A 24,055-nucleotide genomic window follows, 5' to 3' on the forward strand; every position below is an offset into this window, starting at 1 on the left:
AAACAAAACCAAAGAAATGGGGAGCAGAACAGGACAAAGGAAGGGAGCCTTGGCAGGGCAGCTGGCACAGTCTCAGCCTCAGTGTCTTTGGGGGACCCCCTAGGTCTACAAATGGAGGATGGGGCTCAGGCAGATGGGACAGGCTCGGGGTAAATGACCCCTGAGCCAGTGATCTTTTTTTTGGGGGGGGGGGTCACACCTACAGCGCTCAGGGGTTACTCCTGGCTCCACGCTCAGAAAATCGCCCCTGGCAAGCATGGGGGACCATATGGGATGCCGGGATTCAAACCAATAACCTTCTGCATGAAAGGCAAATGCCTTACCTTCATGCTGTTTCTCCGGCCCCCGAGCCAGTGATCTTAGTCGGGGACAGAATGAGGTCCCTGTATGATGGTTGTGACCAAAGGGCTGCCAGGTCTGATTACCTTCATGTCCCCAGGCTGTGCTTTTGCTAAGTTTGGGGTGCAGCCACTAGGCCCCTGCAGCTTCTCAGTTCGGTTCATTTCCCATAACTCAGGGAGAGCCGTGAGGGGTGTCATAAAGAGGGAGCTGCATGGCCAGGTCATGGCTAGAAGGTGGCCCCACCCAATACTGCTCTTGTTTCCCCCACACCCCGGCTGTTTCCCTTGTGTGTGTGAATAATAGGAGGGCACCCCAGAGTGGGGAACAGCCCAGGGAGGGGCAAACGGCAAAGGTGGGGCAGGGAAAAGACTTGACACAAGTCAGGTGTGGAGGGGGAGGAAAGAGGAGCTTTGGAGAGAAGCAGGTGAATAGTCCAGATCTGTTCATCTTGGTACCTTCAACTTTCCCTTAGAGCCAGAGCAAGTTTGGGGTGCTGCTGGGGTTGTCCCCAGACTATTCTGGGAAAAGGAACTAGGAAGACAGGTGGATGAAGCTTCTAGAACAAGAACAGCTGCAAGGCCTGTGTACAAATGTCCAGTGTGCAGGCTCTAGAGGGGTGCTGGAGTGCCAGAGACAGAATCTGGGCTGAGAAGAGGCAGAGTTTCCTACTGTGGGGGGAGTTTGATGAAGTTCTTGCTCCCTGAGCAGCACAGTGCCACGGCTGGAAGGGGGTTATATGGGGCACCACACCCCTTGCCTCCCCCCTACCCCCGACTCTCAGGATCCAAGACTTACTACTTGCTCTCTCCTTGCAGGGAACCAGATGGAAACCAAGACTGGATAAATAAGGTGCTCATAGGACACAGCAAACACGATGGGAGGGTGTCTGATCAGGGCTTGGTTTGCTCTGACTCACACCTCAATGGGGTGGGTCATACTAGGTTTTGTGAGAAGTTGGAAGCCCCCTTGAGCACTGTAGGTGTTTAATAATAAATCCAAGACACCCTCTCCCACCCCTTTCTCTTCCCTAGGGATTAGAGCTAAAGTTGGAGGCAGTCTGGGCTCTCATGGTGGAAAGTGTGTATGTTTGTAGATATGTGAGTCTGCTGAGGCAAGTAGACGAGGGGGGGGGAGGGAGGTGTGGGAATGCCAGTCTCCAGGGAATCCCAAGGACAGACAGAAGTCAATGAACCAATCAGCTTCGGTTTCCCCATTGTACCAATGACAACATCCTAGCTCAGGGTTGGCAGAAAATAAAATAAGATTCTCCAGGTAAAAGCCACTAGCACTGGATGTTAGTAAATTGTCATCTTCACTATGATCATAAAAATGCAGGGGCCCAGGGGGCTGGAGAGATAGCATAAAGGTAGAGTGTTTGCCTTGCATGCAATGAAGGACGGTGGTTTGAATCCCGGCATCCCATATAGTCCCCCGAGCCTGCCAGGAGCGATTTCTGAGAGTAGAGCCAGGAGTAACCACTGAGTGCTGCCTGGGGTGACCAAAACACAAACAACCAAACAAAAATGCAGGGGCCCAAGAGTAGGAGATAGTATAGCAGGGAGGGTGTTTACCTCACATGCAGCTGACCTGGGCTTAATTCCTGGCACCCTGTATGGTGTCCTGAGCTCCACCAAGAGTGATTCCTGAGCTTAGAGACAGGACTAAGCCCTGAGCACAATCAGATGTGCTGTACTGGGGGAAAAAAACAGGTTGGTCAGGGCCGGAGAGATAGCATGGAGGTAAGGCATTTGCCTTTCAAGCAGAAGGTCATTGGTTCGAATCCCGGTGTCCCATATGGTCCCCCCCAAGCCTGCCAGGAACAATTTCTGAGCGTAAAGCCAGGAGGAACCCCCCGAGCGCTGCCGGGTGTGGCCCCCCCCCAAAAAAAAACCCCCCACACACAAAAAACATCTTGGTGATACTGGGTGATGGAAGGATGGAGGTGGGTTTTAGGCGTTATCAGGGTCGTGTCTGGTCTCTGCTGCCCCTTGTTGGCAGACATAAGTAGCACAGCGTTCTCAACTGGTGAACACTGAAAGTTCCCCCTAGTTATGGAAGACATTATACCCATTTTATTATTATTATTATTATTTTATTATTATTATTATTATTTGGCTTTTGGACCACACCCAGCGATGCTTAGGGCTTTCTCCTGGCTCTGAACTCAGGAATTATTCCTGACTGTGCTTGTGGGACATATGGGATGAAAGGGATCAAATCTGGAATACAAGATGAGTGTTCTACCCACTGTACTATTACTCTGATCCCTTTACACCCACTTTAGAGAAAGAAAATTGGATTTTCATGAACACAAATTCACTGAGCTGATCCCTATATTGACATCGTTAGGACCAGTGTTTAGCAGCCCTGTTGTGCCAAGTAGGACTCTGGGCACCTTAGTAACAGAATCTGGCACCCAACGAAGATGTAGATCTGGGTCTAGACACAGGTGGGGCAAAGATGTGGCAAGAGTATTTGATCTGCTCAGCCCTTGCCTGGAACTCTGCTCTTTTCTGCACAGCATGGGGGTGGCTCACAATCTGTGTCTCAGAATGTTTTGCTTATTGACTTGGTTTTGGGCCACACCCGGCGATACTTAGGGGTTCTTCCTGGTTCTGCACTCAGGAATCACTCTCTGAAGATGCTCGGGGAACACTATGGGATGCCAGGGATAGAACCCAGGTCAGCTGCATGCTTGCAGCTATTCTCATGGCTATCCTCTGGCCCTCAGCCTGGGGACATTTGTCAGCCTCGTTTTCTGCTTGAGAAAAACAAGATGCAAGAGGCTAAGTGAAATCAGAGATCAGAGAGTTGGTGAGCTGTACAGGCTGATCCCATTTGGATGGACAGTTTCTGCCTGGTCCTGCCTGGACGATCTGTCTGGCTGGCCCTCAGCCCAGCAAGCACTTTAAAACTGCCGTCCCCACACGACCCTTTCTTTACACAGCCTCAGAGAAATTTTGTGTCTGTGACTGTCACACAGCCCCATGTGGGTCGGTGGCTGCAGTGAAGAGACTCAGGGGTGTGTGCAAATCCTCTGCTTCCCCAGTTCTGAAGTCTCCACCTTCAGACCCAGTGAGAAAAGGGGGAACCATCTTCCTCGCACCGTGCAGGCTCCCACCTGCAAAAAAAAAAAAAATAAATAAATAAAATGAGTTCTGGGGACTGGGAAAAATGGCAAAGGGGTGCAGGTCTAGCAAAGTCCCAGGTGCAGCTTTCCGGGAGACACGCCGCCCGCCAGCACTTCGGAGACCTGCAGGACCTGGAGAGTTTCGAAATTGGGGCTCAGCCGCCCCCGGGCCGGCCCGGAAGGTGCCCGAGGTGGGAGCGAGCGAGGCGGGCGGACAAAAGGCCGAGGAGGCCTCAGGGGCCGTCCTGCACTGTTCGCGTCTCCGGTGCGCCCCGGGGGCGGGAACGCGGGATGAGGGGCGGGGCTTGCCCAGCACTCACTCCCATTGGCTGAAGCGGACGCCCATCAGGACCTCGAAGCCCTGCCATTGGCCGGGGGGGCGGAGCTCGCCGAGCCCCCAATGAATGGAGGAGCCGGAAGCAGGAAGTGAGTTTGCGAGGAGCAGCTGCTGCAGGTGAGTCCAGGCGAGGCGAGGTGCGGCGCCCGGCCTTGTGGGGGGCTCCTAGCGTGTCATCCTCGGGGTACGGGGCGAAGCTGCAGCAAATGCAAGCGCGTCTCCCCGCAGTCCTCCCCCTAGGCCTCCCTTCTAAATTCTGGCGGCCCTGATGGCCAAGCACACCCCTCTTGGAACCCCGAGACTGAGATTTTGGGGGGTGAAGCGTGGGAAGCTGCGGGGGTTGCTGCGGGAGGAACTCGGGGTTCTACTGGGACTGAGGCCCTCGCGGAGTTGCGGGGCCCTTTGGAGACTCAGCACCAACCTCGCCTTCCCCTCAGATGGAAATTGAGTGGCTGGAGGGTGTGGGACGGGAGGGGGACTGATCCCCAAGTTCTGGCCTGGGTTCCTTTGCACGCCCCCCAGGTGGGTGTGGGGTTACTTACTGTCAAGCCGGTTTGGATTTGGGGCCACTCCCGGCTAAGCTCAGGTTCCTCCTGGTTTTGCATTCCTGACTCAACTCCTGGCAGGCTCGGGGGACCCAAGGGGATGCCCGGGATCGAACCCCAGACCCCCGGTCAGCCGCAGTGCAAGGCAGATTCCTTCCCGCCTGTGCTGTCGCTCTGGCCCCTGTCACTCCTCCTGTTTGACTGGTGGAAGTGGAGGCCCAGAGGTGAAAAGTTTGGAGTTTAGAGATCTGAGGGCAGAGTCCAGATGGGAACCTCTGTCTTCCTGCTGGGATCCGGATTCGGATCCCGCCCTGTGTTCATTGCAGAGGGTGGAGTGGAAAACACATCTCCGTGTTCACCCCCATGAACTCTGAAGAGGAGGAAGAGGGGAGGCAACTTGTCTTTGCCCTGAAGCAAAGTACCTTCGCCTCTCTGGGCCTCAGTTTCTCTGTCTTTAATACCAGCCTGGTTGGATTCAGATCTTAAGGTTGAAGGGTCACAGGCCTGGGAGAGTTTAGTTTGGATTCTCCTTGGGTGAGGCAGCTGAGCTCAGAGCCTCAGTTATCAAATATGGTGAATGTATCACGTGGCAGTCCTGGCCTTCTGGTGGGAATGGATGGGACCAAGAGAGAGCAGAGCATGGAGTCAGTGTGTGTGGCTAGTGATGGCTGCGATGGTTCTCAGCAGGGCCCATGGCGGACACCCAGTACATCCTGCCCAATGACATCGGCGTATCCAGCCTGGACTGCCGCGAGGCCTTCCGCCTGTTGTCTCCCTCCGAGCGCCTCTATGCCCATCACCTATCGAGGGCCGCCTGGTATGGAGGCTTGGCCGTGCTGCTGCAGACTTCGCCTGAATCCCCTTACATCTACGCCCTACTCAGCCGCCTCTTCCGGGCCCAGGACCCCGACGAGCTCCGCCAGCATGCCCTGGCCGAGGGCCTCACCGAGGACGAGTATCAGGTCAGTTTCCTCAGGCTCACCTGCCTTTCCTGTGGGGCTCTGGCTGCAAGGGCTCAGGACCCCAGAACTCTGTCTCTCCGTTAGACAAAGTATTCTCCTTGCCTTCAACCTTAGTCTCCTCCACTGCAGTAAATGCACCAGGGTATCTACAGTGAAGCAGTACCCTGAATGGAAGCTTAGGTGGCCTAGCTCCCTGCTAACTTGGCTGCTATCTTTGCTGACAAGGGTTGTAAGTAAAAGCAACAGCTCTGCAAAATCAGAGACCCAGGAATGAAACCTAGGAAGGAATTAGGAAGTTTGAGCTCTCACCCAGATCTCCCCTTTTTGGTTTCAGAATTTTCTGAACAGAATTTTCTATTTATGGGATTTTATGAAAGCTCATAATTAATGCTTTTTTTTTTTTAAATGGGGTTTAAGCCAGGGCCGAGAGATAGCATGGAGGTAAGGCATTTGCCTTGAATGTAGAAGGTAGGTGGTTCGAATCCCAGCATCCCATAGGGTCCCCTGAGCCTGCCAGGAGCGATTTTTGAGCAGAGAGCCAGGAGTAACCCTTGAGCACTGCCGGGTGTGACCCAAAAATAAAAAATAAATGGGGTTTAAGCCACACTGGGGAGTGCTCAGGTGCCCCATTCCTAGTCCTAGGAAGTGTCTAGGTCTTGCACTTGGTAGGGTTTGGAGCCCATATGTGGTGTTGGGGATAGAACTGGGCTTTGTTATCTGTAAGGCTTCATGTCACCCCTGTGCTATCTCCCAACCCATGTATGCATTTTTAGTGCATATCCAATCCTTCAAATTCTGTTCTTCATATTCTTATTGTTAAAGCTCTGTGGTTTTTGTGGACTACCATGCCCTGTGCATGGTACTGTGCACTGGAGAAATTCTGTGGGGTACATAATAACCTAGTCATAGTAAATCTTCTCTTTATTCTTTTCTTTTGGGCTACACCTAACTGTGCTCAGGGCTTACTTCTCGCTCTGCACTTAGGTCTCACTTCTGACAAGCTTGGAAAACCCTATGGGATGACAGGAATCAAACTTGGGTCAATTGCATCCAAGACAAGTGTCTTGACCCTTGTACCATCTCTCCCGCGCTGACCTATTCTTTCCTACTGCCTTTGTGTATGTTGGTATCAGCTTCACCTTTTCTGTATTGCTGGGCATTTAGATCTTTGCCAGTTCTTTGCACCAACAGAACCCAGTGAGGTTAATGCATGTATGTAAGTTGGGCTATTTTCTTGAAGCAGACCTGCTTGGCAAAGGCTTGTCCATTTACAGTAGATGGATACTGTTAAATCATCTTCTAAAGTTTTGTCAAGAAGATATAGCACTGGTGTGTTACCAGAGCGGTAGCACAGAAGTAGGGTATTTTCCTTGCACACAGTTAAAACAGGACGGACCCGGATTCAATCCCTGGTGTTCCATATGTCCCCCAAATCCAGGAGCAATTTTTGAGCGCATAGCCAGGAGTAACCCCTGAGCGTCACCAGGTGTGACCTCCCCCCCCCAAAAAAAAAGATGAGAAGATGATACAGCACGATAGTACAGTGGATAGGGCATTTGCTTTGCAAGTGACTGACCTGGATTTGATCCCTGGCATCCCATATGGTCTCCCATGCCATCCCAGAATGATCCCTGAGTGCAGAGCTAGGAGTAACCCCTGAGCACTGCCAGGTATGAGCCAGAAATAAAACAAAGCAAAAAGCCCAAGAAGATATGAGAACATGGCTTGTCTTTTCTGTGTGTGACATAAAGAATGGGATTGGGTTTCTCATTCCTGAGCTGAGGCCCAGAGTTCTTCTTTACTTATATTGAATTATGAATAATCTCATCTCATCTCTAGGCCCTGACTTACTTTTTGAAAGAGCTGTGAGCTGGGAAAGGGCTTCTGACTGGAAGCAAGCTCTCTCAGAGTGACCATTTTCATGGACATTTTTTGTTTGCTGGTAGCAAAGCCCCACTTCAATTCAATTCAGCTTTAATGAAAATGCAAATCACAATTCCTGCTTTCTAGCCTGCCCTGTAAGGAGTTTAGAAATTGCTCTTCTAAAAGAATGTAAACACTAAACAAATTGAACAATGAAAAATTCTTGTTATTCTTATTTTTTTCTGTTTCTTTTAGTTTGGGGCCACACCTGGCAGCGCATGGTGCCAGGGAAGGGACTGGGGTTGGCCTTGCACACAGCCAACTCCTGTTTTCTCTCCAGTCCTCTTATTAGAGGCTTAAAGGAAGTGAGGTCTTAGAGCAGCTGCCTTTGGGGAGACAGGGAAAAGGTACAGAGGGCCTGGGCAATGGCTTAGTGAGCAAGGGTGCATTATGTATATGCAACTCCAGGTCTCTTCCTGGTACCACATGGTTCTCTAAGCACCACCATAAGTGGCCCTACTAGCTCTATCCCCAATTTAAAACAAACAAGTTCAGAGAATTCCGACTTAGCACAGGACCTCTTGAGCTGACATTCCCTGAGGCCTCTGGCACCACCACTGGACTGTACTTGAGGGTTCTGGGACTCAGTACCCATGATTCTGACAGTTGAAAACTCTAAAGGCATTTAGTTCTGAGGGGACCCCCACCCCTGTGAATTTTTCCTCTTGGAGCTTGACCCTCCAGCATGATTCTCAGTCCACTGGAATGAAGATTCGATGTTGTGCTGTACCTGGGATTATTTAGAGCATCCTGGGTAATGGTCAGGTGCTGGGAACTGAACTGGGGTTGACGTTGTACAAGGCATGCACCCCATCTTCTTCAGCCCCACAGGGAGAGAATCATGGTCCAGCTGCTGAACACTGGGCTGAAGAGATGGCTCTGGAGGGCACATGCTCTGCTTGCAAGTGGTCCGAGTTCCATCCCCAGCACACCATATTACTCTCCACAGTGCTGGGAGTGAATCAAGTACTTCCAGTTATGACTTGACTCCCCCAAATTTCAGAACATTTTCTTGGGGGACCACACCCAGCAGTGCTGGCAGGGGACATTTCTGGCATAATGCTCAGGGACTTCCCAGCAGTGCTTAAGAAATCATGCGGGCCCGGAGAGATAGCACAGCGGTGTTTGCCTTGCAAGCAGCCGATCCAGGACCAAAGGTGGTTGGTTCGAATCCCAGTGTCCCATATGGTCCTCTGTGCCTGCCAGGAGCTATTTCTGAGCAGACAGCCAGGAGTAACCCCTGAGCAACGCAGGGTGTGGCCCAAAAACCAAAAAAAAAAAAAGAAATCATGCAATGTAAGGAATCCAACTTTAGTGCTCCTGCATGCAAAGCCTGTTCCAGCCATTTAAGCAACCCCTCAGTACCATTAACCAGCTTTTAACACCAGAATATTCTGGATTTTTTGGGGGGTTGGGGGAGAGTGAGGATTGTACCACATCTGAGCTGTTCTCGAGTTACCTCTGACTCTGCTCAGAAATCACTCCTGCGGGGCTGGAGAGATAGTATGGAGGTAAAGCATTTGCCTTTCATGCAGAAGGTTGGTGGTTCGAATCCCATCATCCCATATGGTCCCCTGAGCCTGCCAGGAGTGATTTCTGAGTATAGAGCCTGGAAGAACCCCTGAGCACTGCTGGGTATGACCCAAAATAAAAAAAAAAAAAAAAAAAAAAGAAAAGAAAAGAAAAGAAAAAAGAAAAAAAAGAAATTACTCCTGGCAGGTTCAGGTGTGGGGTGGGGTGGGGTGGAGTGGGAACGGGACCCTATGGGATGCAGGGCATTAAACTCAGGTCAACTCAGTACAAGGCAAACACCCACCTCACTGTGTTATCGCTCCAACCCCCAAACATTCTGTTTCTAACGCTGAATACCTTCAGGGGAACCAGCTAGGCTGTTACCTGCTTGAGTTTTCAGTAGGCCCTGAGTCACTTGAAAGGAGACAGCTCATCAGACTTCTAGTCCTGTCTTGCATTAGGTGGAGGGACACGGAACTGAGAGCACCTGTTACACTCACTTGGCCACAGGCAGGTTCACTGGACGATGTGGGAGATGCAATCCTGGACAAAAACCAACAGACCAGGTTCCCGATCCTGAACATCCATCCACAGCCACACTCCACCGCCACCTTTTTAAATGCCTTGGTTTTGGATTGTGGCACTTGCGTAGTGCAAGTGCAAGACCATCCCAGGTTCCGTCCATAGAACCCCTGAGCTTTGCCAGGAATCATCTCTGAGCAGAGAGTCAGGAGTAGCCATGAGCATTCCAAAGTAAAGGTACATTTTTTTAAAAAATTACTAGAGTCACAGAGCAGTGTTAAAATTTATCTTATTGATGTATAAAGTGACTGCACCCTCCTCCACCAAGATGCCCCAAATACTCCCACCACTGTCCCTATGTCACCTCTAAACTAATCTATGTAATGCACAATTTTAGATATGCAAATAAAGTCTTAGAAGCCTGGAAGAAGAAAAAGGAGAAATTGAATCAATAACTAACGGTATGGGGCTGGAGAGCTAGCACAACGGTGGGGCGTTTGCCTTGCATGCCGCCGACCTGGGAGGGATCCGGTTCAATTCTTGGCATCCTATAAGGACCCCCAGCCTGCAAGGGGTGATTTCTGAGCGCAGAGCCAAGAGTAACCCTGAGCACTGCCAAGTGTGGCCCAAAAACCAATCAATCAATCAATAAAAGGTTTTTTTGTTTTGTTTTGGTTTTTGGTTTTTGAACCACACCTGGTGCCGCTCAGGTATTACTCCTGGCTATTGCTCAGAAATGAATCCTGGGGCCCGGAGAGATAGTACAGCGGCGTTTTCCTTGCAAGCAGCCGATCCAGGACCAAAGGTGGTTGGTTCGAATCCCAGTGTCCCATATGGTCCCCCGTGCCTGCCAGGAGCTATTTCTGAGCAGACAGCCAGGAGTAAGCCCTGAGCACTGCCGGGTGTGACCCAAAAACCAAAAAAAAAAAAAAAAAAAAAAAAAGAAATGAATTCTGGCAGGCATGGGGGACCATATGGGATGCCTGGGATCCAATGGAGGTCCGTCCTGGATCAGTCGTGTGCAAGGCAAATGCCCTACCAATGCGCTGTCACTTCGGCCCCAATAAATAAAGTTTAAAAAATAATAGTGGGGGCCGGAGAGATAGCATGGAGGTAAGGCATTTGTCTTGCGTTCAGAAGGTCGGTAGTTCAAATCCCGGCATCCCATATGGTCCCCTGAGCCTGCCAGGAGCGATTTCTGAGCGTGGAGCCAGGAGTAACCCCTGAGCGCTGCCGGGTGTGACCCCCCCCAAAAAAAAATAGGGGCCAGGGTGATAGCACAGTGGTAGGGCATTTGCCTTGCACACAGCTGACCCAGGTTGGATGCAGGTTCAGTCCCTGGCATCCCATATGTTCCTGAGCCGGGGCGATTTCTGAGCACAGAGCCAGGAGTAAGGCCCCCAAAACAAAACAAAAACAAAAATTTCCTAATGTGTGCAGCATTATACACTGTACCCAGGAAAATGGGTCTGGAGCTTCCAACCTCATGGAGAGATCTGCTGGCCAAACCAGCTGGTCTTTATTAAGAATTTCAAACCTCAGTTGGGGGGGGTTCTCCCCAAGAGAGGCAGACAAAAGGCTTATCTCACGCTAGAGCTAGTCCCAACTAGGTAGGCCTTTGACTTATAAAGAAAAGGGGCGGTGCTAGAAACCTGGGAAGGTCTTTGTTTTGGGTAAAACAAGTTGTAAGCCGACACTAATGGATTCTGTGACAGCAATATAATTTCAAGATTAAAACTAAAGACACTGAAAAATTAAGAAAACTATACTCAGGTGCAAAAACCCTCTAGGATAATATTAGCAAACCAAATCCAAGAATGTAAGCAGAGAATTATGCCCCAGGACAAAGTAGGATTTCTTCGGAATCTGCAAGGCTAGTTTGGGATTTGAAAATCAACAAATATAATCCATTCATAGATCACAAAGAAAAGCCTGTTGATCATATCAGTTGTTCGTGATTAAAAACCAACAAACTGGGGCCTGATCATATCAGTTGTTCGTGATTAAAAACCAACTGGGGCTGGAGTGATAACACAGTGGTAAGGCGTATTACTAGGAGCGACTTCTCAGGGCAGAGCCAGGAGTAACCCTTGCCTGAGATCTGCCGGATGTGGCCCAAAAACTAAAAAAACAAAACAAAAAAAACCCCCAACAAACTGGGACTATAGCAAAAGCACAAAGGGTAGAACATTTGCCTTCTATGCAGCTTACCCAGGTTCGATCCTTGACATCCCATATGGTCCCTCGGGCCTGCCAGGAATGACTTCTAAGTGCAGAGCCAGGAGGAACCCCTGAGTGCTGCCTGGATTGACCCAGAAACCAAAAAAGGGGAGGGGCAAAGACTTTTACATAGACTTTACCAAAGATCTACAGATGGCAAGAAAAAGCCCATGATGGGGCCAGAGTGATAGCATGGAGGTAAGGCATTTGCCTTACATGCAGAAGGACGGTGGTTCTAATCCCGGCATCCCATATGGTCCCCTGAGCCTGCCAGGAGCGATTTCTGAGTGTAGAGCCAGGAGTAATCCCTGAGCGCTGCCGGCTATGACCCAAAAAGCAAAAAAAAAAAAAAAAAAAAAAACAGAAAAGAAAAGAAAAAGCCCATGGAAAGGGGCCAGAGAGATAGTAGTACATCGGTAGGGTGTTTGCCTTGCATGCAGCCAACCCAGGACACAGGTTTGATCTTCAGTATCCCATAAGGTCCCTTGAGCCTGCCAGGAGCGATTTTTGGAGTCACACCCGCAGCCCTCAGGGGCTACTCCTGGCTCTGCACTCAGAAATCACTCCTGGCAGGCTCAGGGGACCGTATGGGATGCTGGGATTCAAACACCACCCTTCTGCATGCAAGGCAACGCCCTACCGCTCTACTATCTCTCTAGCCACAGAAGCGATTTCTGAGTACAGAGCCATGAGTAACCCCTGAATGTCGCAGGGTGTGGCCCAACCTTCTCACCCCCCAAAAAAGTTTACTGGGAGACAATTATTGCTCACACAACTGAAAAGCACATGGGGGCTAGAGCATATAGGATAGCAGGTAGTATACTGGCCTTGCACTCAGTCTATCTGGGTATTATCCTCATGGTCTCCTGAGCCCTCCAGCAGTGATCCCTGAGTGCAGAATCAGGCATAAGCCCTGAGGTCAACCAAGTGTGACCCAAAAACAATAAGGAAAGTGCTGTGTTCATGAGCCTTCAGGAATGGCTCGATCCAGGGACTCAGCAGTCCAGTGGGACTCACCTCTTGCCCAGGAGAGTAGCCAGAGGGTTAGTGGCCCCAGGTATAAAGCAGGCTTTTGGGGCTAGAGAATTTACTGTGAGGAAATTCTTTTGGCCCCCTTATGCCTACGTCCAGCCTGAGAAGGAATGAATCAGGGAGATTGTCTCTGGGGGTGAGTCAGGAAGAGCTCTACCTCTTGCCCCCTCAAATGCTTCTACTCCCTTACCTGCAGCTGGGCCCATCAGGTGCTTCCAAGGAGTGTTTGGACTTCAGGGTCAGTGGGGTTGGCTGAGAGGCTACAGGACATTGGGAGACTTTTGAGGGTGCCCCTCTGTATGGGAACTGTCCATATGGGCTGGACCGTGAGGCTGGGCATGGATCCAGGTCCTGCCTCCCAGAGTTTCCAGCCTTGCTCATCGGAGTTCCTTGGGGGTATTTGGAGTGGGGGGCACTTGTAATCTCTGATGTCCCCCATACCCTCCTCCAGGCATTCCTGGTCTACACCGCCGGCGTCTACTCCAATATGGGAAACTACAAATCCTTTGGTGACACCAAGTTTGTCCCCAACTTGCCCAAGGTGAGTGCCAGGAGGGCAGAGAGGGGGGACATGGTAGGAGAGAGTAGAGAATACAGCAGAGGGATCCCCAATATGGGTTGGGTCCTGTCAAATCAACATAGTACGATGGGGAGGGCGCTTGCCTTGCACTTGGCTGACCTGATTCGATCCTCAGCATCCCATGTGGACCCCCATGTAACTCTAGAAGTGATTCCTGAACACAGAGCCAGGAGTAAGCCCTGAGCATCACCGGGTGTGATCCCAAACTAAAAAACAAAACAAAAAAAAAAGTGGAACCTTGAATCCTCTTGGGCTACATTGTGCAAACTTGTGCGAGGCCCCCAGTAGGTTAAGGTGCTTCCTCGTGCTGACCTGCCGAGTGTGGACAGCCAGGGAACTGTTTGGTGCTGGAAGAACTAAAGCCTGTTTGAACATCCTTGAGGCTCCCTCGGGTAGGATCTCTGGACCCCAGGACTCTGATGCCTTGTTGGACTTTGGAAGTCCCCAGGCATGTTCCAGGAGTTCAGAGGGTGGGTTTGGCTGACAGAGACCTCTTCCTGCAGGAGAAGCTGGAGCGGGTGATCCTTGGGAGCAAGGCTGCCCAGCAGCACCCCGAGGAAGTCCGGGGCCTCTGGCAGACGTGCGGGGACCTCATGTTCTCCCTGGAGCCTCAGCTTCGGCACCTTGGACTGGGGAAGGAGGTGAGGTTCGGGGAGCAGGGGAGGGTCCACAGGTGCCAGGACCACCAGGAGTATCATACTTCCCCCCTGGGCCTCTGGGAGTGGGAAGTAGACTGGGTGGAATGTTCTAAGTGTCCCATCATCTGATACCAGGAGTGGTATGTGCAGGAGGGAGGAACTGGGGAAACTGAGGCAGGGAGGCTGAAGAGGATGAGGCCCAGGCTTCTTGGGAGCTGTGGAGGGTGACATGTGGCCTGGGAGGAGGGCTGGGTGCCGAGACACCACCTCTAAGTGTTGGGGGCTGTGGGGCTCCCACTGCTATCCGGGTTTTACCTGGAAAATCTGGCAGGGCACAGGCCAGGCCGAGACTGCTGCACGAGAACCTCTGGGGTGGGGGTGACCCAGGTAGGGGTCCTTGCAGTCCCTGGTCTCAGCTGCTCCTCTTCATCTCGCCCCTGCAGGGAATCACCACCTACTTTTCAGGGAACTGCACTCTGGAAGATGCCAAGATGGCTCAAGACTTCCTAGATTCACAGGTGTGGGCAGTAGTTGGATGGGGCTTCCCTCCCCTTTTTGAAGAGGCTGGGGCTTTGGCTCCAGGGTCCCCACATGTGCCAGGGAGGGAACTTTCTACTGTTCAGCCCCAGAAGGTACCGTAGTGACGCTGGTCTTGAAGTGGGGGGCACTGTTGAAGCTGGAGAGACAGTACAGCAGGGAAAGCATTTGCCTAGCGTGGGTTTGCTACCTGCCATCCCATATGTTCCTCCCCAGAGCCTGCCAGGAGTGATTCCTGAGTGCAGAGCCAAGCATAAACCCAGAGCATTGCTGGGTGTGGCCCCAAACCAGCCAGACTAACATGGTGAATGCCTGTGTTGGTTTTGGGTTTTTTGGCCGCACCCAGTGGTGCTCAGGGCTTGTTCCTGGCTCTGTGCTCAGGGGTCAGGCCTGGCAAGGCTCGGGTGACCCTGTGCTGTTTTCCCCTCGCATGAATCTGAGTCAGCTGTGTGCAAGGCAGTTGTCCTACCCATTGGGCTAGTGAGTGGCGCTTTTTTCCTGAAAGGGGAGCCTGTCCCATTTGGAGCTGGGCTGTTCCCAGGTCTGTGCGGTGGTCCTGCCTCCTGGCTACACAGAAGTCATGTAGGGTGCAGGGACAGGTGGGAGTCCATGGGGATAGCACAGGGGCCAGGGCTTGCCAGCTTCATTCCTGATGGGCCCTGAGCTCCGCCAGGAGCAGCCCCTAAGCACTGCTGGGTGAGGCCCAAAACCTAACAGGATGTAGAAAGGGGACAGCTGGGAAGGCGCTGGCCTTGCACACATCTGACCTGGGTTCAATTCTCAGGGCCACATGGTCTCCTGCGCCCTACCAGGAGTGACCCATGAACCTGATCAGAGGGTGGCCTCTCCAAACCAAAGAATCCCCCTTTAAAAAAGCTCAATAAAATTGTGTCAAGCTTGTTGGACAGAAGAAAATCTGTTCCCATTCCTCCTCCCCCAAAAAAGGGCTCCTCCCTCTCTCCCCTCCCCCTCTTCCCTCAGCCCTCCTTTCCCCTCCTCTTCTCTCCCCTCCCTGCTATTTGTAGAATAACATTAATTCAACACTATTTACGCCCTACTTCCCCTTCCCACCCTTCTCTGCCCTCACTGACCTGCCCTCCGCCCTGGTTTTTCCAGAACCTCAGTGCCTACAATACCCGGCTCTTCAAGGAAGTGGGCCCAGATGGAAAGCCCCGATACCAGGTGCGGCTGGCATCAGCGCTGAGCACAGGTGAGCAGCTTGGGACAAAGCAAGGGCCTGTGGGCAGCACCAGCCTGGGCTTGTTTCCTGTGTCGGGCTCCATCGGACTCCCAGGCTGAGAGCAGGGCTGCCAGTGCTCCTGGTACTCCCAGCTGGAAATGGAACAAGACTTGGTTGAGCTGGAGTGATAGCACAGCAGTAGGGCGTTTGCCTTGCAAGCGGCAGACTCAGACCAATCTGGATTCGATCCTCAGCATCCCATATGGTTCCCTGAGCCTGCCAGGAGTGATTTCTGAGCACAGAGCCAGGAGTAACTCCTGAGCGCTGCCAGGTGTGGCCCAAAAAACAAAAACAAAACAATAATAATAATAACAAGACATGGTTCCCTTTAAGCGGGGGAAAGGATACGGGGAACAAGGAGAAGATCATTTTAGAACATTGGCTGGGCTTGTCCTGCTAGTCTCAAGTGAAGATTGTCAAATTATTTGCTGCTTGGTTTTTTTTTTTTTTTGGGGGGGGGGTCATACCCGGCCATGATCAGGGGTTACTCCTGGCTCTATGCTCAGAAGTAGCTCCTGGCAGGCAAGGGGGACCATATGGGACACCAGGATTCGAACCAACCACCTTAGGTCCTGGATCGGCTGCTTGCAAGGCAAGTGCCGCTGTGCTATCTCTCCAGCCCCACGCTGCTTGTTTTAAATTCATCCTCCACCAGGCTCCCCCCACCCCTTTTTCTTGCTAAAAGGCTCAAGGACTGGATAACAGGAGGCTAGCAAAGGTTTGAGTCCTGCCACTGCTTCCTGTGGGACTATGAAAACTTGTGCCTCAGTGTCCCCACCTGTAAAGTGGAGGGAATAATTTTCTCTTCCCCCAGACTTGGTCTGAGGTTGAAATGAGTGAACATATGGAGTGGCCAGAGTGACAGTACAGCGAGAAAGGCACTTGCCTTGCACTTGGCCAGTCCGTGTTCGACCCCTGGCACCCCATATGATCCCCTGAGTATCACCAGGAAGGATCCCTGAGCAAAGAACCAGGAGTCAGCCCTGAGCACGCTGCTGGATGTGACCCAAAAGACAGACAAAGAATAATAATGTGGAACGTATCCAGAACATATATTTGATGATGACAGTTCACAATAAGCCACTGAAGATCTAGAGGAGAGAAGTGGGCCAGGCGTCCCCCTCGCCTCCCCCTGAGTGCCCCCTCTTTCATCAGAGTCTGCCCTGGACTCAGAGGTGACTCCCAAGCTGAAGACCTACGACTTCCAGGGGAGCTGTTTTCAGGTGACCCGGGGCGACTATGCCCCCATCCTCCAGAAGGTGGTGGACCAGCTGGAGAAAGCCAAGGTAGGGCCTGTGAGGGGAGGGGGACTGAAGTGTGACAGGCAGGAGGAGATGGTAGTGGGGGTGTCCTGGGGCGGACCACCCTTCACACCCCCTCTCTCACCCAGGCCTATGCTGCCAACTGCCACCAAGAGCAGATGCTTGCCCAGTATATGGAGAGCTTCATGCAGGGCTCCATCGAGGCTCATAAAAGGGGCTCCCGCTTCTGGATCCAGGACAAAGGCCCCATTGTGGAAAGGTGAGGTCGTGCGTGCACCCGCCCCCTGTCCCCCTCCTGCCCACTCCCCTTCATCTCTGCCCTTCTCTCCCCTAGTTACATCGGCTTTATTGAGAGTTACCGAGACCCCTTTGGCTCCCGTGGAGAGTTTGAAGGTAACTTCCGGGCTGAGGAATGGGGTGGTGGGGCCGCTCTGCCCTGCCTCACTCTCGGTTTCCTGCAACATCAGCTCCATAGACACCTGAGGAGTTGATCTGGGGAAGCTGTGTCCTCACTGGGCTCCGCTGTTGGGGTGTGTTCCCGTCCACCCTCCCAGTCCCTGAATGTCCTGTCGAGGGGTCCCCCAGAGAGAAATGGAGGGAAACAAGACTGTGGAGGCCTCCCATGTCCCTCCCGCAGGCTTCGTGGCCATGGTCAACAAGGCCATGAGCGCCAAATTCAAGTGTCTGGTGGCAAGTGCCGAGCAACTGCTGAAGGAGCTTCCCTGGCCTCCGGCCTTCGAGAAGGACAAATTCCTCACGCCCGACTTCACCTCCCTGGATGTGCTCACCTTCGCGGGTTCTGGCATCCCGGCTGGCATCAACATCCCCAACTGTGAGCTCCCCAAGGCCCCGGGCCCCGGCCACTCCCCCAAGGTCCACCCTGCTCTGTGCCCTTGACCCTGACCCATGCCCTTGACCCCGCCCCTAGATGATGACCTCCGGCAGACTGAGGGCTTCAAGAATGTGTCTCTGGGCAACGTGCTGGCCGTGGCCTACGCTACCAAGCGGGAGAAGCTGACCTTCCTGGAGGAGGAAGATAAGGTGGCCCCGGGCGCGAGATACTTCCCCGGGTGGGGAGCCCTTATCCACCTTGGTGGCTGGGGTGACCATGAGACAGTGGGAGGCTGGTAGATATGGGGTTTCCCTCCCTCTCTTGGCCTGGCAGGACTTGTACATCCGCTGGAAGGGCCCCTCCTTCGAAGTGCAAGTGGGACTACATGAGCTGCTGGGTCATGGGAGTGGGAAGCTGTTTGTGCAGGTAAGGGTGCCCCTAAACGACCCCCACACTCAGCACCACTTCCTAGGCCTGGGGCAGCCCCAGGGGGGTGTCCTGGCAAGGGGTTGGTCTCTTGAACAGGACTTGGCCCAGCCCCATATCCCGAGGTGGAACTGAGGCCCCCTGGGACTGTAGGGACATAAGGGGCAGCCTCTGGCCACTCACTGGCCCTTCCTGCCATGGGTCTTCGCTGCTGCTCCCCAGAGTCTGTGGGATCCAGGGAGCCCCGAGTAGTCACCCTTTTTTTTTTTTTTTTTTTTTTTTTTTTGGTTTTTGGGCCACACCCGGTGACGCTCAGGGGTTACTCCTGGCTATGCGCTCAGAAGTCGCTCCTGGCTTGGGGGACCATATGGGACGCCAGGGGATCGAACCGAGGTCCGTCCTAGGTTAGCGCAGGCAAGGCAGGCACCTTACCTCCAGCGCCACCGCCCGGCCCTAGTCACCCTTTTGATTCATACTTCCCTTCTCCTGCAGGATGAGAAAGGAGCCTTTAACTTTGACCCGGAAACAGTCATCAACCCAGAGACGGGGGAGCAGGTGAGGGGGCCAGGACAGGACTCTGGGGTGCAAGGCTGGTGTGTGTGGCCAATGGTCGACACCTCCTAAGTCTGCTTGGGGGGGGCCTCCATCCCCCAGATTCGGAGCTGGTACCGCAGCGGTGAAACCTGGGACAGCAAGTTCAGCACCATTGCCTCCAGCTACGAGGAGTGCAGGGCAGAGAGCGTGGGGCTCTATCTCTGCCTCAACCCCCAAGTGCTAGAGTAGGTCCAGGCAGGGGGGTGGCGGGGGGAGGAGGAGGGCAGGTCCCAGTTGCCATCACTGAATCCCCCCACTGCCTCCCACCCCAGAATCTTCGGCTTCCAGGGTGCAGATGCAGAGGACGTCATTTATGTCAACTGGCTCAACATGGTTCGAGCGGGCTTACTTGCCTTGGAGTTCTACACCCCCGCGAACTCCAACTGGAGACAGGTGTGTGCATGGGGGGACCACCGGCATTAGGAATCGGGTAAAGTCTGCAGATTGTGTGTGGACCCACTCTGGACAGATACAACTCTGTCTACATGACAGATTTGCCTGTGAAATGGGGCCACGATCTCTCTTTCCATTTTCTTTGGGGGTTCCTTCCACTCCTGATAGTGTCGAGATCCTGGTCCCTGACAGTGAGATTCAGAGGCCAGGATCAGGTAATTGCAGCGCTCATACCTGGCATCCCTGAGCCTCTTTCCCTGCCCCCTTCTCTTCTCTTTGTCTTCTCTTTCTTTTATTGATTTTGTTTGGTTTTGAGCTGCACCCAGTGGCGCTCAGGGGTTACTCCTGGCTCTGCACTCAGAAATCACTCCTGGGGGCTGGAGAAAGAGCATGAAGGTAGGGTGTTTGCCTTGCATGGAGAAGGACGGTGGTTCGAATCCCAGCATCCCATATGGTCCCCCAAACCTGCCAGGAGCGATTTCTGAGTGTAGAGGCAGGAGTGACCCTTGAGCGCTGCCAGGTGTAACCCAAAAAGAAGCAAACAAACAAGCAAAAAAAAAAAAATCACTCCTGGCAGGCTTGGGGGACTATATGGGATGTTGAGGATTGAACCTGGGTTTGAACTGAACTGGATCAGCAGCGTGTAAAAACAGCCTACCACTCTATCGCTCCTGCCCTTATCTTTTCTATTCTCTTTTCTTTTCTTTATTCTCTTTCACTGACTAGCCTGAGTGCAAATTTCCCTAGAACCCTCACTGAGGTGTCATGCGTAGACTGGCCTGAACACTGCTGGGAATTGGCTCGTTGTTCCCAGAATCATCACTCTCATCTTTGGTCCAGGGGTTGGGCACCAAGAGGAGAAATGATTGGCCAGTCAGTCATGGAACCAGGGCTTGAACCCAGACTGAGCTGCCCCGTGTGTGTGTGTGTGTGTGTGGGGGGTGGCCTTTGAAGCCAGCAAACACTGCAGAAAGACCAAAGAAGTCAGATTAGAATGTTGAGAAGGGGCAGTTTTATGTCCAGAGAACACGCATTGGCCCGGACCCAGTTTCCAAACCAATGAGGGAGGGGAGAGAGGGAGAGAGAGAGAGAGGAGTCTGGAGACTCATGTCCTTCCTTCCTTGTAGGAACCACTTGGTCCCACTGAACCATGATCAACATTGGGGAGGAAAGTGCTAGGGGTCCTGGTGGCAAGGGACCCTGACCAAGTGGGGTTGGAGCTCTGAAGTCCAGGGAATCCTGGGGTTGAAGCCCCTCCTGAAAATGTTTACCAGGACAGCCCCCAGGTTTTCCGGAGGGAGGAGACGGACTTGGGCAGAACAAGTAGGAATAGTGACCACGTGAATGAGCACATTGGGCCCACGCCTGCCACTTCTTCCTGCAGGCCCATATGCAGGCCCGGTTTGTGATCCTGAGAGTCTTGCTGGAGGCTGGCGAGGGGCTCGTTACCGTCACCCCCATTACAGGCTCTGATGGGCGCCCGGATGCCCGGGTGCGCCTTGACCGAAATAAGATCCGGTCTGTGGGCAAACCCGCACTGGAACGTTTCCTTCGGAGGCTGCAGGTAAGCGTGGTGTCCGTGGTGGGAGCCCCCAGCCTCACTCTGGCTACTTGTGTTAGGGGTTGAGGGGTATAGGGTCACACCCTATATGCTAAGGGCTAATTCCTGGCTCGTGCTTCTGGTGGTGGTTAGGGGACCAGATGTGAATCAAACCGGGGTGGGCCTCATGCAAGACAAGTGGCCCACCCACTGTGCTATTGATGTTTTGGGGGTCACACCTGGTGATGCTCAGGAGCAACTTCTGACTCTGCGCTCAGAATTACTCTTGGTGGTGCTGGACAGACTATATGGGATGCAGGGGAGGAATCGAACCTGGGTTGGCTCTCAATCCACTTTCCCACAGGTGCTGAAGTCCACAGGGGATGTGGCCGGTGGCCGGGCCCTGTATGAGGGGTACGCGGCGGTCACTGATGCACCCCCCGAGTGCTTCCTCACCCTCAGGGACACAGTTCTCCTCCGAAAGGAGTCCCGGAAGCTCATTGTGCAGCCCAACACCCGGCTAGAAGGTGAGTGCCCCCCAAACCCCACCTGAGCTCCTGCCAGGGCCCTCTGTGGAGCAGCCTGGAGTATGTGCCCCACCCAAACTTCTGTGACCACCAGCACCTCAAATCCTTTGGTATGTTGGGCAATAGGAGGGCCACAGTGCAGGTTGATGGGCCTGACACACTCCAGTGGAGCCACAAGGTTCTGAGACCCCAGAACCGCTGTGGGGGGCCCTCTCCCATTTTTATAACCATTTCCTTCCCAGACACCCAGCCATCTGTGCTGACTTTTGACTTTGTGTCTTTTTTTTTTTTGGTTTTTGGGCCACACCCAGTGATGCTCAGGGGTTACTCCTGGCTATGCGCTCAGAAGTTGCTCCTGGCTTAGGGGACCATATAGGACGCCGGGGGATCGAACCGCGGTCCGTCCAAAGCTAGTGCAGGCAAGGCAGGCACCTTACCTCTAGCGCCACTGCCCGGCCCTGGCTTTGTGTCTCTTGGGGTCCCTTGCCCATAGTCCCATGACCCAGCGATTGCCTTTCTGGGCCTGCATAGGGGGTGGTCTTCATACCTGATATCCTTGTGGATGTGGAGCAAAACTGTGGGGAAAGCCATACCAGAGATTGCTTTCCAGGAACCCTTTAAATCCTCTTACTCACTGGAGCTAGGGCCCTCCTTTCACCCATCTGTAGATGGGGAAACTGAGTCACTGGCCCAAGACTTTTTTCAAGTTTTTTTTCTCCCAATACCTTTGTGCCACTCTGTTATTTTCACAGGCTGGTGTGTGTGTGGGGGGGTCCCCCTGTGAGCAGAGAGACTCACATTGCTTTGCCCAGCTGCCATGGCAGCTGTGGGGGTCTCCTAAACCCCCTGGGCTGACTCTGGCCTCCCACCCCTCTTGGACAACCGGTCCTTCTTGTGACTTCTTGTGAACTTTGTGACTGTGAAATGGTACCTTGTGGGAGAGGCTGTCCTTAACCCCCAGCCTAAAGTAGACCCTGACTCCTCCCTTCTATCACCCCTTCATTTTCTTCCAGTGCTATGACCCTGCCCTTCCTCTGGCTGTCTGGTCCCATGACAACAGAGATTTCCTCTCACAGCATCTAAACTAGGCCCTGTAAATCCATCCCCTGTCCATCTAGTGGCTGAAAGCACACATTCTCCCGGGCATATGGGTAGTGCTTGGCACCTGGATTGGACGTTTGTCCAGGCAATTGGCTCACCCTGAGGGGACCTGGAGGGATGCAGAAGGGGGTTGGACCCCTCCCCTCAAGGAGTTCACAGGCCAGTGGTATCAATGAGACAGAGAGGATAAAAGGAGGGATCACGAGTGCCCAAGATGGACCAGGATGCATATTCCAAGCACCCCCAGGTTTGCAGGAATGGGTGAAAACAGTGAATTAAGCAGGCCTGTGGAACTGACCCAGCTTACACTGGTAGGACCGGGGCCATGAGGTAGTATAGCAGGAGGCGCTTGCCTTGCACTCAGCCAACCTGGGTTCAATTCCTGACATTCCATATGGACTCCTGAGCACCACCAGAATAATTCCTGAGTGCAGAGCCAGGAGTAAGCCCTGAACACCTCTGGGAGTGGCCCAAAACAAAGAAAGAAAACAAAGGTAGGACCAGTGGTGATGATGATTCTGTTTCAGCATCTCTTTCCCTCCACCTCACCAGGCTCTGAAGTGCAGCTGCTCGAGTACGAAGCCTCGGCTGCCGGCCTCATCCACTCCTTCTCCGAGCGCTTCCAGGAGGATGGGCCCGAGGTGGAGGACATGCTCACCCGTCTGGCTGCCGCTGATGCCCACTTCTGGAAGTGCCCCTCAGCCCCCTTTGTGAAGGCATGAGGAAGAGCCGTATAGTCCCACCGACTCCATCAGACAAGGCTGCCAAGGCCCCCTTTGTGGGTGTGTATTTGGGGGCTCAAGGGCCAGGAGCTCAGACAATGGTGCTACCTCAGCCAAGCATGGAGACACTTAGCCCTTCCATCTGTCAGCACTTTGCTCTTGCACAATATCCCTGTGTTATCTGGGATTTGATCCAGGTGCCCTTTAATAAGGAGATGAGGGTGCAGAGAAGTGCTCTGTCCAGACTCATAGGACTTAATATTTCTCTCCCTCCAGTGCTCCTCACATATTACTTTTATAACCAGAAGAATAAATATGACCCACAATCATTGTGTTTGACATCGTCTGGTTCCTTCATTTGCTCCCTGTAAGGGGGACAGGATTGGGGCTCACGGGAATCTTTTTTTCTTCAATCACTGAGATAATTAAGTTATTTGTTGAGGTTCAGTCATACAATGTTCCAACACTCATTCCTGCACCAGTGTTCATTTTCCGTTGCCAATTCAGGGGGCCATTTTTAGGCTCTCGCCCACAATCAGTTGGTCCCTGTATGTCACAGGCTATGCAGGCATAGGGGTAAACATTGCCCTGATTTTGCCATATACCTCAATCAAGTAACATTTGGGCTGGGGGACGGCTGGGACACCCCTAGCAGTGCTCAGGGCTTACTCCTGGCTCTGCACTCAGGAATCACTCCTGGCAGGGCTCAGAAACACCATATGAATTTCCAGGACTCAAAACCTCATTGGTGCATACAAGGCAAGTGCCTTAACTGAAGTATTATATCTCCAGTTCCCAGAATGTAGTTCCTTTATTTTCTTAAATTTTAGGGTTTTTTTTTTTTTTTGGTTTTAGGGTCACACCCGGCGGTGCTCAGGGGTTACTTCTGCCTCTATGCTCAGAAATTGCTCCTGGCAAGCTCGGGGGACCATATGGGATGCTGGGATTCGAACCACTGTCCTTCTGAATGCAAGGCAAACGCCCTACCTCCATGCTATCTCTCTGGCCCCTATTTTCTTAATTTTTAAATCAAAGCATTGTGATTTACAAAGTTTTTCATAGTTCAGTTTTAGACAATGTTTCAACACCAGTCTCATCATCATTGTCAACCTCCTTCACCAATGTACCCAGAGTCCAT

The 24,055-nt window shown here is 52.7% G+C and overlaps 1 protein-coding gene across 1 annotated transcript; it reads left to right on the top strand.

Annotated features, from left to right (window-relative positions):
• The first annotated feature begins 3,893 nt into the window (after nt 1-3,893).
• DPP3 (dipeptidyl peptidase 3) lies at nt 3,894-23,246 on the top strand. The gene is made up of 18 exons (XM_049780161.1): nt 3,894-3,926; nt 5,042-5,316; nt 12,977-13,066; nt 13,609-13,746; nt 14,187-14,261; nt 15,397-15,490; nt 16,676-16,806; nt 16,911-17,041; nt 17,117-17,175; nt 17,420-17,614; nt 17,711-17,823; nt 17,948-18,040; nt 18,533-18,595; nt 18,695-18,819; nt 18,907-19,027; nt 20,412-20,591; nt 20,932-21,094; nt 22,748-23,246. The coding sequence occupies exons 2-18, from the start codon at nt 5,047-5,049 to the stop codon at nt 22,915-22,917; spliced, it is 2,211 nt and encodes a 736-aa protein (XP_049636118.1). The 5' UTR covers nt 3,894-3,926; nt 5,042-5,046; the 3' UTR covers nt 22,918-23,246.
• Nucleotides 23,247-24,055: the final 809 nt, after the last annotated feature.

This window comes from Suncus etruscus, chromosome 9 (assembly GCF_024139225.1).
Source record: "Suncus etruscus isolate mSunEtr1 chromosome 9, mSunEtr1.pri.cur, whole genome shotgun sequence".
Lineage (NCBI taxonomy): Eukaryota > Metazoa > Chordata > Mammalia > Eulipotyphla > Soricidae > Suncus > Suncus etruscus.

Coding starts and splice junctions, on each gene's coding strand:
- DPP3 (XM_049780161.1), top strand. CDS start 5,047: ATGGCGGACACCCAGTACATCCTGCCCAATGACATCGGCGTATCCAGC. Junction 18,041..18,532: donor GTGGGAAGCTGTTTGTGCAG/GTAAGGGTGCCC, acceptor CTTCTCCTGCAG/GATGAGAAAGGAGCCTTTAA. Junction 18,596..18,694: donor ACCCAGAGACGGGGGAGCAG/GTGAGGGGGCCA, acceptor TCCATCCCCCAG/ATTCGGAGCTGGTACCGCAG.